Below are 16,622 nucleotides of genomic sequence, written 5' to 3'. Positions count from 1 at the left end.
TGAAACTACGAGAAATATGGGTATCATGAATCATCTATCGTTTAAAGATGAACTAGAAGCTAGGTTAGACCAGTCATATAAGATGGACTTTCAAGAAAACTTGAATCACCGTGTGCCCATGTCGTTGGAAGATCGTAAAGCCTTGGATGCTATGTCCAAATATATACATTAAGTGGACAGGCATTACCAAATGGCTCTGCCCTAGCGTCACTAACAAAGCTTATTTAATAATAGAAAACTAGCGATGGGTAGATTAAGTTCCTTAATAAACCGGCTCGTCTGTGACCAGAGGTTGCGAAAGGAATATGTTAATGTGATGGTACAGTATGTTGAACGGAGCTACGTCGTAAAAGCTACAGAGAACTCTATTGTGTCGGGTTTGGTGACTACCCCACCACCCTGTCTTCCATCCGAAGAAACCTTATAAGCTAAGAGTCGTATTCGATTGTGCAGCACAACACACTGGGACGTCCCTGAATAAAAACATGTATTTTGGTTCAAGTTTAGTTAACAATCTGGCAGATATCTTCACAAGATTTCGGAGACGGCTAACAGGTCTCACGACATATTGAAGCTGTTTCATCAAGTGATTGTCCCTGCCATAGGATCGCGATGCCCTTAGATTTTCATGGAGGCTGCAGTGACATAAGAACTGAACCAGAAACCTATAGGATGAAAGTATGATTTTTGGTGTGACCTCATCAAGTTGCGCAACACCTCTACAAAGAACTATCCTAGATAAGAAGGCTAGGTTTTCCAAATGTATAATACAGACAGCAAAGAGACAGTTTATTGGGCAATTTATTAAATAGTGTTGATACGTTAGAAAAAGCTAATTTAGTATATCCTCAACTGAAGGAAATGTTACGTTTAGAGGGCTTTAATCTGACCAAATGGGCCAGAAACAATGTTGAATTAATGAAGTTTATTCCAGAAGACCGCATGGAAAGAAACGAAAGGAGTCCAGGAATAGAGTGGAATGTTCGAACGGATAAGGTCTTAAGGGTGTGCGAATTCGATACGAGCATTTCGTCGTATGTAACTTCTATATAATCAACCCAGTTGGGTTTATAGCTCCAGTTGTTTTAGCAGTTAAATTAGTTCTGCAAAATACTTGTCCACAAAATCTTGCATGGGACGCAGAGCTTCTTAGGGAGTGCTTTATGAAATGGGACTGTTGGCCCAGAGGTATGAGGCGCCTAAGTAAAATGTTACTTCCCAGATGTCTCATACTAGAATCGTAGAAACCACTGGTTACCCAGATTCGTTGCTTTGCCGATGTCTCAGAATTTGCATGTGGTGTATGCTCGTTTTGAAGATGTCTCCCGTCCAGTTCATTGTTCCTTTCTACTAGCTAAGTCAGGGTTGCCCCATCGAAACCTATAACCATTCCTAGAATGGAATTAACAGTCGCTGTGCTGTGTGTTAAGATTAGAAAACATGTAGAACAAAAATTGCGTATCCCTATCTCTCTTGTCACTTATTGGACGGATTCATTTATTGTAATTCATTGTATAAGAAATACAACCAGATTTGAGAGATTCGTAAGCAATAGGTCAGCAATGATTCACGAATTGTCTACAGCAAACCAATGGGGATATGTTAAAAGTGAACAGAATCCTGAGGATCATGCTTCGTGTTGATTGTCGTTAATGATAGCATTATGCTAAATATGTGGTTTCAAGGACCGAACTTTTTATGTCAGAACGAAGGTGACTGGCTAAATTCACGCGAAGAGGAGGAACATGTTTTAGCCCATTTGTTTACAGAAGAGTTAGGCGCAACACGAGCGGGAAGTCATTTATACCAATTTTTGTATCAATTTAGTAATTGTTATACCTGGTCGAAAATGCTGAGAATATTCGCTCTGTGCACACTGTTCGTCCACAATGTGAGGATGAGATTAGACAGAAGACAGTCAATTCTTGGTAGAATGAGATTGGAAGAAATTGATAGTGCGAAGTAGAATATAATTAAATTGGTTCAAATGATCCCATTCCCCATGGAGATGGAAACGCTAAGACACATACAGCATAAAAACGAATCCCGACCGTTGCTGCTACCTTGACGTGGTGGTCGGACTTGCCTATCGTGATGAACCAATCGAGCTATGCTGGCTGGAACAATCGTTTCTCAAGGTCCCACCATGCCAGGCAGGTCGGTTAAAGAGCGATAAGACTAAAAGCAGCAATCCCAAGGTCCGAAGGCGAAGTCGTACTGCTGACTGTACAGAGGTGTGACAGCAGTAAGGTGTTTCCTTCAGACAACCAGCATGACAGCGATGCTGCCTTCCCACAAGGAGGGGTGGGGTTAGAAAAGGTCGACCCTAAAAATGCACACCTCGCCTTATCCCACGGATTTCCGTCTCCAGCGGTAAGGTCCTTTGAAGAACAGAGCTAACACTTCAAAAATCCCTCACAAGAAGACCGTGCGTGACCAGCCTCTAGCAGTTGTCCCTTAGGCACTGCCGTCACGCTCCCAGGTCGTTCAGACCAACACTAATCCAACTTCCTTTCCAGGTCCCTCAAGAAATACCCTTCGAAGGTGTGGGCAGCCGGGAAGTGATAAATGCCCTCATACCCGTAACAGCACACGACACCAAGTTGGTCACTTTCAAATCCTTCCTACAACTCCTAATAACTCTCTTATTTCCACGACTAACCCTTCTCACGTCCTTTTATCACCTCGCACCACTAAGGCAAACGATTCGTGTACACAGAACGTTATTCCAGGTCTTCTGAAACCTCGCTCTAAATTACATGTAGGAGCTTTTAACGTCCGAACATTGTGCCAAATAGGACAACAGGCCTCCTTAGCTAGGACTCTAGAATCTTACACCATCGATGTATGCTGCGTCTCCGTAACGCGCATACAAGATCCGACTAGCGTCATTCATTTGACCTCACCTAATCGAAATAAAGAACCATCTCGATACACGCTTCGTGTATCTGGAAGCCCTGATGCTGCTTCCCATGACCTCGCTGGAGTAGGTATAGCATTAAGTCCTAGGGCAGAACTAGCTCTTTTAGACTGGATCCCAGTAGACAGTCGTCTATGCGCTGTCCGACTAAACGGATCAGTAAGGACTCGGAAAGATAGGGAAACTCGTCGTTGTCTCTTCGTCATCTCTGCCTACTCTCCCACTGACTGTAGCTCAGACGATATAAAAGATGAGTTTTACAGGAAACTTTCTGACCTTCTCCGAAAAGCTAGGCGTTCTGATATAGTAATAGTGGCTGGTGACTTTAATGCTCAAGTAGGTAAACTAAGCGAAAGGGAAAGACACCTGGGAGGATCTTATGGTGTTGTGGCTAAAAGAACAGATAATGGCGACCATCTGTTGCAGCTATGCTCAGATAACCGCCTGTTTCTTGCAAATACTAACTTTAAGCACAAGGGAAAACATTGGCATGGCGGCCCCCGAATTCGTCCCAACGTTGGACCCAATTAGATCACATTGCTATCAGCTACCGATGGAGGAGCTCGATAGAAGACTGTCGCTCATTCTGGAGAACATGTTTAGATTCAGATCATGCTCTAGTGCGAGCACGTATCTGTCTGAGTCTTACTGGACGTAGGAAAGACACTGCAGGGAAACCTCTTAGGGTTTTACTTAATGATAGCCAAGCTAAGAATATATTTCAGGAACAACTAGAAAAACAGTTAGGCAGTCATGTAAGTTGTGCCCACCCCGAGGCAGCGTGGAATGACATCCGAAAAGCTGTGGAAACAACAGTGATATCTGCTAGTACGGTAAACCATAAGGTTAAGGAGAAAAAATGGATCTTGGCAGCATCTACCGCACTGATAAATGCTCGGAAACTCATCCCACCTGGCTCTGAACGTAACGAAGAGCAGAGTCAGCTTAAGCGCAGGCTAATAAGAAGCCTACGCAATAATCGTGAACAGTGGTGGGTAGCGAAAGCAAGAGGGATTGAAAAGGCAGCGGCAATAGGTAACAGCAGACAACTGTTCAGACTTGTTAAAGAAACTGGTATTAGGAACACAACTGTCAGCGAAACTATCTCAGATAAAGATGAACATATTCATTCTCAATCCAGGAGATTGGATCGATGAGCAGAACACTTCAGGGATCAGTTCAACTGGCCTTCAGCCACACTTCAGTTACCCACGATCCCCAGTCGTCCTGAATGGCAAATTGAGGTAAGTCCTCCAACTCTCTACGAGGTTGAAAAAGCTATAGGAAATCTGAAGCGAAGGAGAGCAGCAGGCCCTGACAGGTTTACTCCTGAGATTTTTAAGGATGGTGGTCCAATATTAGCAGCGATATTGACTGAGGTCTTAGGTAGAATCTGAGAACTGGACGTAATTCCATCTGACTGGTCCCAATCACTGATTGTGCCAGTCTATAAAAAAGTAGAAAAGTCCTCCTGTGACAATCACAGAAGAATCAGTTTGACTAATATAGTGTCTAAAATATTAGCTTCAATAATACTTGGACGCCTAACCAAAGCTCGTGAAGAGCAGACTAGAGAAAACCAGGCTGGTTTCCGACCTGGACGTGGTTGCATAGACCAGATATTCACTCTACGTCAGGTCCTAGAACATAGACATACATTCAGACGTCCCACAATCGTAGTATTTCTTGACCTTAAGGCGGCATTCGACTCCGTTGATCGTGAGGTTCTATGGCAGTGTTTGTCAGTGAAAGGAGTACCAAAGAAGTACATTAACCTCATAAAGGCTCTCTACTCGAACACAACTGGTCGAGTTAGAGCTTATGGCGAACTGTCATCATTGATTGCCTTAAGTGGTGTTCGTCAGGGCTGTTCACTTTCCCCATTCTTGTTTAACTTTGTCGTTGACATGCTTTTAGAGATAACACTTCCATCATCTAAATCTCCTGGAGTAGAACATTTGCCGGGAGGCTCACTTGTTGACTTGGAATACGCCGACGATATAGTTTTATTCGGTGAAGACTCTGACAAAATGCAGAGTCTTCTGACCACTATAAGCAACAATGCAGGCATGTGCGGGATGTGATTCTCTCCCTCGAAGTGCAAAATGTTACTTCAGGATTGGGTCGCATCGACACCTGAACTAATGTTAGGGAGTGAAGTAGTTGAGCGTGTTGACAGCCTCACTTATCTTGGGAGTCTCATCAGCCCTTGTGGTCTGGTGTGTGACGAAATCTCAGCACGGATACAGAAGGCTCGTCTAGCTTTCGCCAACTTGCGTCATTTATGGCGTAGGCGAGATAACCTTCTAGCAACCAAATGACGGTTTTATTGTGCAGCAGTTCATTACGTCCTACTTTATGGCAGTGAAACATGACCGGTAAGAGTAGAGGATATTCGTAGGCTGCTAGTTTTCGATCATAGGTGTCTTCAAATCATAGCTCGTATATCCTAGGACCACCGGGTAAGTAATGTAGTTGTTAAGAAACGGGTACTAGATAAGAATGGCAAATCGATTGATGAAGTAGTGAAACTTGACCAGTTGAGATGTCTGGGACACGTGTTACATATGCCCAACCACCGACTGCCACGACGTGCAATGTTTCATGGTGTAGGAGTAGGTTGGAAGAAAGCTAGGGGCGGCCAGACCAAAACGTGGCACAAATCCATGAAGTCACTGACAACTGGACTGAGCCATGCTGGTAGGTGTAGACTACCTGGTTGGGATTCGCGAGATGATAGCAATTGATGGTTAGAGACCTTGAATGAAATGGCTCAAAATCTTTTGCAATGGCGAAGGTGCGTCTGCTCTTTGTGTTCTACCAAATTCTAATCTTCTGAATTCTTCGTGTCTCTATTCTTTTTCTCTTTTCAAATTTATTTCACTGGACTATACTCCTTCAATAAGATCTTTAAACCCTAATCTTTCACATTATTGCTTATACTCTTACTACTTCTACCACTATGGGATTTGAATAGACAACTGCATCTCTGTGTTAACGTGGTGTGGCAACTCGAACTGATGTACGTATGTACGACGTTCTACGTTGTGACTGACTGACTGACTAAAAACGAGCAAGGAAATACATGTGAATCTCAAGAAAGACCGAGGAGAGTAGGTGGATCTGTTTCTAATAAGGAAATGACACTCCATCTAATGTCTGCTGGTAAGAAGTAGCGTCGCGCGTAGTAGCCGGATAAAGAATCTTAATACCTTCGTAACAGATGACGTCATTCGAGTAGGGGGATGACTTTGAAATATCTGCTTATACTTCCTAGCAATCATTTTGTTACTAACGTGATCGTAATGCACTACCATCTACAGAACGCGCTCTCGTATTACTCACATCCTGAAAAGCCCTCGCAAAGAGTTCTGAGTCCTGAGACGGTGCTTCCTATGCAGGAGACCCAACACTACGCCGTGCACAGAGATTGTGGTTCCACTATCCAAATGTCGCTTGGAAGCTTACGCACCACCATTCAATTCTGATGGTATAGACTATTTTGGACCATCTTACGTTAAGAGAATGTGAGTCGTTGAAAAACGACACGGTTATTTGTCCACCCGCCTGTTTATTAGAGCAGTTCACATCGAAATGTCCAACATCTTGGATACTGACTCATTCTTATGCGCTCTCTCGAGATTCGTTGATAGGAGGGGTCACCCAAAACATGTGTTCAGCAACAACGGTTCAAACTTTAGAGGAACCGATGCCAGTTTTAGACAGATTGTATGTAGTTGGGACCGGAATAAGATAGCAAATGCCTTTTTGGAAAGAGGTTGTGAATGGCATACCAACCCCTCAAGATCTAGTCATCGAGGCAGTGTATGGGAACGTATCATAAAGTCAATAAGACTTCTACAATCACTACTGTTTCAGAAGGTATTGACAGACGAGTCTTTGCAGGCGTTTTCAATAAGGGCTGAAGGAATATTGAACAACCGACCACTCGTGTAAAGCTAGTTAATGACTGTGATAGTCTGGATGTATTTACGCCAAATAAGTTATTGTTAGTTTACAGAGGTGTATCATTCGACAAAGCGCAGATGAGTAAAACGGGTTTACATAACAGGAGATGGAAGGAAGCTCAGCAACTAGCCAACCTATTCTGCAACAGATGGCTACGGGAGGATCTCCCAACCATTCAGGTGAGATACGAGTGGTTGGACAATGAGAAGAAACCTACAACCAGGAGATTTAGTGTTAATAAACAATACTGGCTCACCGAGAAATCTGTGGCCGAAGGCCATGGTTAGACTGATCAATTATGGTCCAGATGGATAAGTCAGAACAGTTCGACTGAAGATAGAAACCGAAGAGATCAGTCGGGATATACGAAACCTGTGCCTATTAAAAGAGACCGATTATTTGAGCGCCAAAGCATCGAAGCCTGGACGTGGTGTCCGCTTGGGGAAATGTATCGCGTTGATAGTTCTAGTAGTACATCAGTAGGGCAAGTTAAATCCTACGGTATGTATATGTGGTTTGCAATTTTATGGATTCAAGAATGAGATACTAAATATCAATAATAATTTACTATCTGGAAAATCAACATTAATTTCGTGCCAGGTGATTTGAGATGGTCAACAAGAAACAACAGGTCTCGCGATACTTAGCACTTGGTTAAGCAGAGATCTGCAATTTCGGAGGGACTTGTGTTGGACAGGGGCAGGTGTCACTTAATTAACAATTTGAGGTGGTTATGACTGGTCTACTCACGTCTAGCTTTGGTAGTTGTAAACTCAAAGAGCGTAGTCTTATTCAACAAATCAACAAATCAATCAGCTATCAAAATATCGGGAGATATAATAAACAAATAATAACACCAAACAAAGGCTACTGAAATATGTATGGTGTATTTTGAAGTAGCACTGTTTACTAAATCTACAATAGGGCTAAACGACTTACCAGCATGTCATGAAATTGGGATATCGTGTGCTGAGGTACATTAGGATCCTGAGCAGTGTCAAGTCTTTGATTTATTAACAAAAGACCTGTCCTTTCGAGTATAAAGGAAACTTGTGCAACAACCAATGAATTCAAACAGTTATCTAACTTCAGTGCAACTTGTTCAACTTGACTAGCACTGAAGGGAACCTCTGAAAGACTGACCTGAATAACATTGAAACAGTTAGCTAAGTATATTGATACTGAAGGGTTATCAGGTGGATTAGTGGGTAGTTGGTCGTCCAGATGTCTTATGTGCGATAGGGAGTTAAGGTTGAGTAAGCTAGCAGACTTTTCGCAGTAAGTGATCAAAGGGGATACCAAACAATCGATCACCTGAAATGAAGAAAAATGTCCGTAGGAAAAGAAACGGTAAATAAGTAAGAAATCAGGAAAACACTGTCTTGTACACAACAAACGTACGAGGTAACCGCATATAGTTTGAATGGACTCGTAATAATAACTCTTATTGAAAATCAATCACTCTAGTCATCAAATAAAGAAGGAAGAGAGCAGCGGCATGTTGAGTGGACGTCCTGTTAAATAAAATAGGCTTTTCCGACTCTGCCATAATGTAATACGGCATCTGTGTAACTATATTGTGTTCTTAGGACGTTTAGTGTCCGTAGTTAACTAAGAGCATTATGTCGATAATGATTGATGAAATCTTGAACCTTAATTAAGTTCGTACGTATTCATGTAGTTATATGCGTTATTGAATAAGGAAATAGAATAAGTCAAATATTAGTGTTACTGGGAACATATTTCATGAGTCCGTTGATGTAGACGATCAAAGACGCAAACCGGAGAAGGCAAAACTTTGAAATCTTACTTGTTATAGGTGTTACCCTAACTCGAAGCAGACAATAAATAATACGGGTAAGAAGGTGGACGTTAGATCAGTTAGTGTACAGACATACAGGTATCGAATTAACAAGGTCACGAATAAAGGTGTACATATACCGATCACAAGTGCTTAAGAGAATGGAATTATTATTTATCTGAATCATCAACAGCTAAAATAGGCTCACTTAGGGGTTATAATAGACAATTACTAAACATGTTACTGTAGTGGAAGATCCTGCAGGTCCTCAACCGATGTTTTACCAAAAACCATTTGGTGTACCAACAAAATATTAGTATCTTCTCAAATATCTTTCTTTTCAGAAGCAAAAAAAAAAGATTATATGTGTATGGAATGAACTACGGTTTTTTTCGTTTCCATGGTCATATCTGAATTTCTAAATATTGTAGTATCGTACTACTGAAATATGACATCCGCAGTTTTCGCTTAGACACAAGTGTTAAGATCAAAAAAGGACCATTCTTTTTGTGGACCTTATCAATCGTCAGTCAGTCACAACGTAGGACCAGGCACATTTATGCATCGGTCCAAGTTACCTCGTTGGCACAACAAGATGAACACCGGATTCATAGAAATAGTTAATTTAGTGGTGGTAGTATATAAAAGATAGGTTGTATATAAGGATATAGTATAGCAAGGAAGAACGATATGAAGCAATTTTAATCTCAAGGTTTAAGGGAAGATAAAGAGTGTATACATCTACGCCATTGTGATCGATTCTGAGCCATGTCACCTAGAGTCTCCAACCATTGGTTACCTTATCAATCGACCACATAATAACTGTAAAATCTTCATGAATGTCTTTTGTTTTCAAAAAAGACTAATAACTAGATATGTGTTTGTAATAAAGAAATTATAGTGATCTCTTGATAACAAAAAAATATGCACAATGAAGTGTGAGGTCAGAAGGATTTTCGTGCTTCTAAAGATAAATCAAGATGAGTAACAGCTCTAAATGTTAAGAGCATAGAGAAAACACTTATATAACTTAGTAGACATGGTTTTTTTGTAGTTATACTGATCGTTTATTTTGAATATATATATATATATATAGTTAAATCACTATGGACACTTAAAATGCTAGTTTTTAAACTTTCAAACATAAGATTCACAACGTAGAACGTCGTACATACGTACATCAGTTCGAGTTGCCACACCACGTTAACACAGAGATGCAGTTGTCTATTCAAATCCCATAGTGGTAGAAGTAGTAAGAGTATAAGCAATAATGTGAAAGATTAGGGTTTAAAGATCTTATTGAAGGAGTATAGTCCAGTGAAATAAATTTGAAAAGAGAAAAAGAATAGAGACACGAAGAATTCAGAAGATTAGAATTTGGTAGAACACAAAGAGCAGACGCACCTTCGCCATTGCAAAAGATTTTGAGCCATTTCATTCAAGGTCTCTAACCATCAATTGCTATCATCTCGCGAATCCCAACCAGGTAGTCTACACCTACCAGCATGGCTCAGTCCAGTTGTCAGTGACTTCATGGATTTGTGCCACGTTTTGGTCTGGCCGCCCCTAGCTTTCTTCCAACCTACTCCTACACCATGAAACATTGCACGTCGTGGCAGTCGGTGGTTGGGCATATGTAACACGTGTCCCAGACATCTCAACTGGTCAAGTTTCACTACTTCATCAATCGATTTGCCATTCTTATCTAGTACCCGTTTCTTAACAACTACATTACTTACCCGGTGGTCCTAGGATATACGAGCTATGATTTGAAGACACCTATGATAGAATACATAAGATTCACTTAATCAGAATCTCAATACATCCAATAGACGACTTAATGTAAAACAATAACTGTAGATTTAAAAGTTAGGTTTGGAGACGGTTTGTAAAAAGGCCCACTCATTCAAACAGTGGTTGTACCGAAAAGTTTTGCTACGTTAATATACAATATACCTCTGCGCGTTCGGCTTTCACTTCATCGTTCGGTAGTAATGAAATATCTTGATCACCGACCATTTGGATAAGTAATTGCAGAGTGTCAGTGATTAGTTCATTCGGAGATAAATTTAAGTTTGGATGATCAGGCTAATATAAATTGTAAAGAAAATGAGAAAGAAACAAAAACTGACTGACAGATGATTCTATTAATTGTAAGAAAATAATTTTTTCAAGAAAAAAGTTATTACATCACTGACTGACTTCTGGCAATCTATGACAACTTGGGGAAGAATCAGACTGATGTGAACAGAGAAACAAGAAGTCTTGACAAACTACTGAAGCTATTTTTGGGGACGTTATTTCGTTTAGTTCAAAGCTTGTAAAACACTAACATTTATTTTTGTCCCTAGTTTATTTCTACAGACCATAGGCTTTCATTTGATGTATGTTTCACTGCCATAGCCTTTTCTGTTCCAAAGCTATTGTAATTTAAACATAATATTTTGTAATCTATTTTCTAACCTAATCCCCAGTTTTGGACGTAATTGTATTTCCCTAATTATTGTACGTTGTGGTCGGGTTAGTCATCTATTTATTCATGTATCTTTGTACAATGATCTGAATCAGGAACCAGATCGGAACTGGAAATAAATCGAGTAGTGTTCCAGTTGACTTGTCTTCTCTCTCGCGCGCGCGTGCTTGTCAGCCAATCAGGTGGTAGTATAGTTTCCGTCTCTCTATCCCAGACAGTTGGTCACATTTCGAAATCACACGTACTAGCCTTCAAGGTTAAACCAGTCAGCCTATCGCATCAAGGTCTTAATCTAGATTAGACAAGTTATCATTGCATAGACGTGGGTAGACAGATCAAGGACATAACACAACTGATGGTTAGACAGAATATTTCCTTAAGACAAATATTGACAAAAACATAATAAAAGATATGTAGTTCGAAATATTGATCCCCTTACAAAATGCAGGTCGTCCTCATGAGATAAAAACACTTGACAGAGATGAAACAAACTGACTTGGTGTAGATTATTGTCCGTTTGTTGGAGTTAAATTCCTATGAATGGTTTTTACAATCACAACTTATCCCAGGAAGTTCAGCCTTACAAAATGTCAGTAATAGAATAAAGCATATTATCGAGAACATCCAAATATGAACAGCTAAACATACCAAATACAGGTGATTTTTGAGATATTAACATTTACAGAAGAATATTGAATTTTCAAATAGATCAGATTTAACAAAAACTATAGGTATTAATATTTTTATAAGTCATGTTCAATGTCTACTGGGTGAGTTACACTGACGAATATGGACATCCTGTTTTCATTCCTGCACTAACCTTATGCTGAAATATTGAGAGTCGGGTGAGTTTTTGTTCGAGTCATTAAAACAAAAGTAACTATAAACATTTTGTCCCCTTCTTTGTTGGCATAATGTTTATCAGGTATATAATTTAGTTTTTGATAGTGAATTCCAAGGTATTTTCTTGACAACATATCAATAGTTAATCTAGGAAAACCTACTCGCTGGAAATTTTATGGCATTAACTGAGTGCTCTTTTTTATTCTTCTGTTACAATTTGCAAACAGATATTTCATAGTAATAGACAAAACTTATTACTGTGCAATTCATAAAGCTCAGAATAGCATAACAGGAAAATAGGTATGCAGTCCTTCAATTCAAGGTACCACTTATTTGTGAACGTTTGTATTGACTACTGTAACCTCATTACGATTGAGCCATACACTATATAACACCTATAGAATTTAATAAAAAAGAAAATCATAACTTGAAATTCTCACTTGTTCTAGAGTTTGTTTAACAAATTGTTTGAGTGTGCTGAGTAATAACCTTTTACAGAGCTTCTGAACTTCATCTAGGCATAAATTTAGTGAGGCAGTAGATTTAATTAGTGATCTAGATAAAAACGATGAAAACAGAACTTAAATTCAAATAAAATGATACACAATTTATTGAAGGTCGGTTTCAAAAAAAATTTTACTATCAACATAAAACTAATACAGTTAATCGGTCGCATAACACACTTGTACACTGAAAAATGAGCTAGACTAAAAATAAAAATGAATTATACTAAGTGCCAGCACGAACAGAAGGGTGTGAGGTGAATTTCATAACCGTCACTCAGTAACCGAGTCCGGTGCTTATGTCTCTTAGTAACGGATTATGAAATATCTCGTAGGTATTGAAGTACTAAGTTTCCGAGACGATTTATTGGTTTGGTTATGTTAGTGTGTAAATGTTCTTTGTGTTTTGAAACTTCAAGTGATGATGTTTTGATAAAACTATGGTAGTCATGTTTGATCCCACTTTCCAGAATAAGAAAATGAGTATATTGAATTAGCTTGCCTGGAATTACCATTCTCATGCTAGAGAAACCCAGTTGTGTGAAATCCGAACACTTGGTTAGATATCTAGTTGAGTCTTTCTTACCATTTAATTATCTATCTGATTGGTTAACAAGATGTTTCTAATACGTCTTAACTGGTAGAAATACTTAAAACTGATTAGACAATGAAGGATATTCTCGTTGGTTAGTATCTTCTCAGATGCAACAGAAACTTTATGTAATAAGATAAATATATGGTATATGCTACTTATATCTGTCAATATAAGTAGTATATAACGTCAATCAGAAGCGAAATGCCTGGCGGCAGAAGATTGGGAAGATCGAATCGAAGAGGACGAGAACAGAGAGTAATTGTAGTGGCAATGAAGGAACTATGAAGTTTGAGACAATTGATGGAGTATTTGCAAATGGAATATTGAATGTATGATCTTCACATTTTACGAAAGAACTTCGTAATTTCATGTTAAACAATAAATTGGTTGTCTCCACTTGAGATTTCGTTTACTACCAATATGTAAATTTACATCGAAACATAATGATGATTTTATACAACACATACTCTATGGGTTTTCTTTAATAAGTCGACTTGGTTTAGCTAAGAATGATACTGGTCATTTTTAAGTGAAGCCCGTAGAATAATCTAACTGCTTTCCTGAGATAAAAATACATTACCAGCTATGATGTTCATAACTTCGAATCTCCGACTTGACTACAAGGGCCCGTTCTTAAAAACCCACTACTGTACATTATAAATCAGGATAATTCACGAAAACGGGGTTTATTAATCTAATCAATCCACTTATATTAATTTGTTGGTAAACAATTTTTTTCTTGTCATAAAATGGGATTAACTGAGGAAATACTGTTAATCAGAAGATTGGGGAATTACTTTGTCCAAGTTTACGACTTTTAAGAACTATGTATCAACTCAATACATAAGTGAAATCGAGAATATTTACATTTCGTGATAATCGTTTAATCTCGGTTACATTTTACAATTTCATTGGATTTGCACTACTCCCAAGATGTTCTAGGGGGCAATAGTAACTATCGCTTTCTTAACTTGGTTGACTTCGGATATCTATCTATCTAGCAAGATATCTCAAGTCTATTACGTTGTCAGTATCCTTATGTTTTTGTGTATTACTTTATTTGTGGTAGGGGATACAATGGTTACTAACAGAATTCTAACGGTGTATATCACATGATAAGTATTTCTTTTTAGTAAAAAGCTGTTACTGAAGAGCACTAGCAAATCAACAGATAGGTCTTATACACATACATACACAATCTCAGAGATATCAATAAAATTTTGATTTATTAACTACAATCACACTTACATAAATGTATGTTGATAAAATCTCATAATATTATTCATTTTATATAATGTAACGGCATCATGATGAGATACCAACATGTTTTCAATGTTCAACTAAATAGTAAAAAAATTATTCTCAACTAATTGTTAAGTATATTTAATCTAAATCCAAAGCATATATATATTTAAATCAACAATATCCTTACAAAAGAAAAATTTTTCACTACTTAGAAAACAATCTTACATCCTAATATAACAGAGGAGTTTAAAACGGATGGGTTTTTCTGAGGTTCGGAGCGAATCACGTGATAATACGATACCATAAGATTTGATACACTAGCTATTATAACTGGGGGAACTCTAGATGAGTAGACCAAATTAAATCTGAACACACGATCAACAATTGTGAACTAGAGAATAGATCAGACTAACAGTTTGACACAAAATACAGAGCAGTCGAACGGTGTAAAATCCGAATACACTTACAGTGAAATCAATAGTGGAAAAGAATTTACAATATTATAAAGTGTCTCATACATTTAGCATAGATACTTGTCTATCTACGCTCGTTAACCAATAAAAGCCCAATATCATATGACATCATATTTTTATTTTAAAATCATATACAAACTTAACTACATTGATGTAGAATGCAGTTGTTTGTTACTTAGTACATAAAATGAAAAGGAAAAGAGAACATGTACCATAACAGAAGGAATTGATTTACACATTCAAGATAGTAGCAGTACAAAGCAGCATAAAGATTAAAATTATTTGAAACTAAGGTTAATAAAGATCAATCAAATCTTCCAGAGAAAGAAAGATCACAATGAATTATGAAGAAACGTATAATTACACTGATAAACCCAATGTTTAATGGAAGGTCTAACGTCTTTACTTTCTTGCAAAATGAGTGAGTCTACCTTTACACCCGACAGTCAAAATTTACTGCTGTTGCATCGCTGGGTTGTTTGTTTAATCTGCCGTTGTTCATTGGGACTTCACAATCTACCGAATGAATTACCAACATTTAGGTATATGATGACGTCTTTTATGAAGTCTTACGACGACTCGACTGATGGGTTCAAATCATCTCCAGATGGACAAAACAATACACGTATTCTCACAAGCATTCTTCAAGTATCATACTAATAAAGATTATCTCCATTATCGTTTGGGGTTCGCGCGATTATAGTAAGCAATGATCAGAAATTTTGGTGGACATGACTTAGAACCGTTTACGATGGTGCAGGTGCATTCACTGTTTGTCTTCTATTAGAATCTGAGTCCTGAGTTTTCCTTATACTTCTACTATCTATCACTAATCTACTCTATTGCTACTGATACTGTTACTAATTCTACTACTCTAGGATTTGTTTTAATAATTCCATCTGGCTGTGCCTATGTTCTACTTGGTCTCTCAGCATCTGTAAATTATTCCTTGACTCAAACTGATCATATTATGATCAGCTACTGATTCCCCGATTGTATGAAGAACTTCTGTTCATTTAGGAGTACTTATCTGGATTACGATAATGCCCTAATAAGAACTAATCTGAATCACTATCAGCAAGAAGTCTTTTGTCAGTGAAGATTTTAAGGTCGATAGCACACCAGTAAGTAACCTTCAAGGGAGTCTCCAACGCTGGACACAGGACTTCATAGGTAATTACACCAGTACGTTGACCCAGGAACGTTGGTCGAACCGTCTTGTGCTCAGTGAACCAACGGATCGGAGGTCCGTAAACAATTTTAAATTCTGAAGCATTTTATGTCAAAAGTAACAGACAACCAACTCTTGGCTTCTTCAGTGATGGACAAGAATTTATCATCATAATGATCAACGTAAAACCTGACATACATCATTTCACGTCCCCATACGACATTAGCGCAGCGAGATAAAATTACTTCGAGATGAATCCCATAGCAGACGTAGTGACAGTAAAAAAAGGTAAGTGTAGAAGAAGAAAAAAGATATGGAGAGATTTTGGGACTATGGTTCTAAATGATGACAAGAAGTGAATGTACCTCCGCCATTGAGAACGGTTTTCAGCCTTATCATACAAAGCTTCTTGTAATTTGGTTACAATAATCACGCGGACACCAACCAGGTAGTCTATCACCTGTTAACATAGCTCAAACTAAATGCCCGCGACTTCATGCATTGGTGTCACATCTTGGTTTAACTACAACTAATTCCATCTCAACCTACTGCTACATCACACAATATTGACCGTGACGATAGGCGGTAGTTGGGCATACGTAATACATGTCCTAACCACTACAGTTAAT

The 16,622-nt window shown here is 38.6% G+C and overlaps 1 protein-coding gene across 1 annotated transcript in view; it reads right to left on the bottom strand.

The window, feature by feature from the left end:
- Positions 1-16,622, bottom strand: part of Smp_141220 (putative component of oligomeric golgi complex) — a gene marked incomplete at both ends in the record, with an annotated part of 30,201 nt that overhangs the window by 631 nt on the left and 12,948 nt on the right. The window contains 4 exons of the mRNA XM_018793351.1: positions 7,829-8,203; positions 10,647-10,778; positions 12,447-12,561; positions 14,353-14,444. Of these exons, the coding sequence (XP_018647873.1) occupies positions 7,829-8,203; positions 10,647-10,778; positions 12,447-12,561; positions 14,353-14,444 (714 nt within the window). The remainder of the gene's footprint in view (positions 1-7,828; positions 8,204-10,646; positions 10,779-12,446; positions 12,562-14,352; positions 14,445-16,622) is intronic.

Source organism: Schistosoma mansoni, chromosome 1 (assembly GCF_000237925.1).
Source record: "Schistosoma mansoni strain Puerto Rico chromosome 1, complete genome".
Taxonomy (NCBI): Eukaryota; Metazoa; Platyhelminthes; class Trematoda; order Strigeidida; family Schistosomatidae; genus Schistosoma; species Schistosoma mansoni.
Note: the sequence above shows the minus strand (reverse complement) of the source record. Positions and strands in the feature narration are given on the sequence as shown.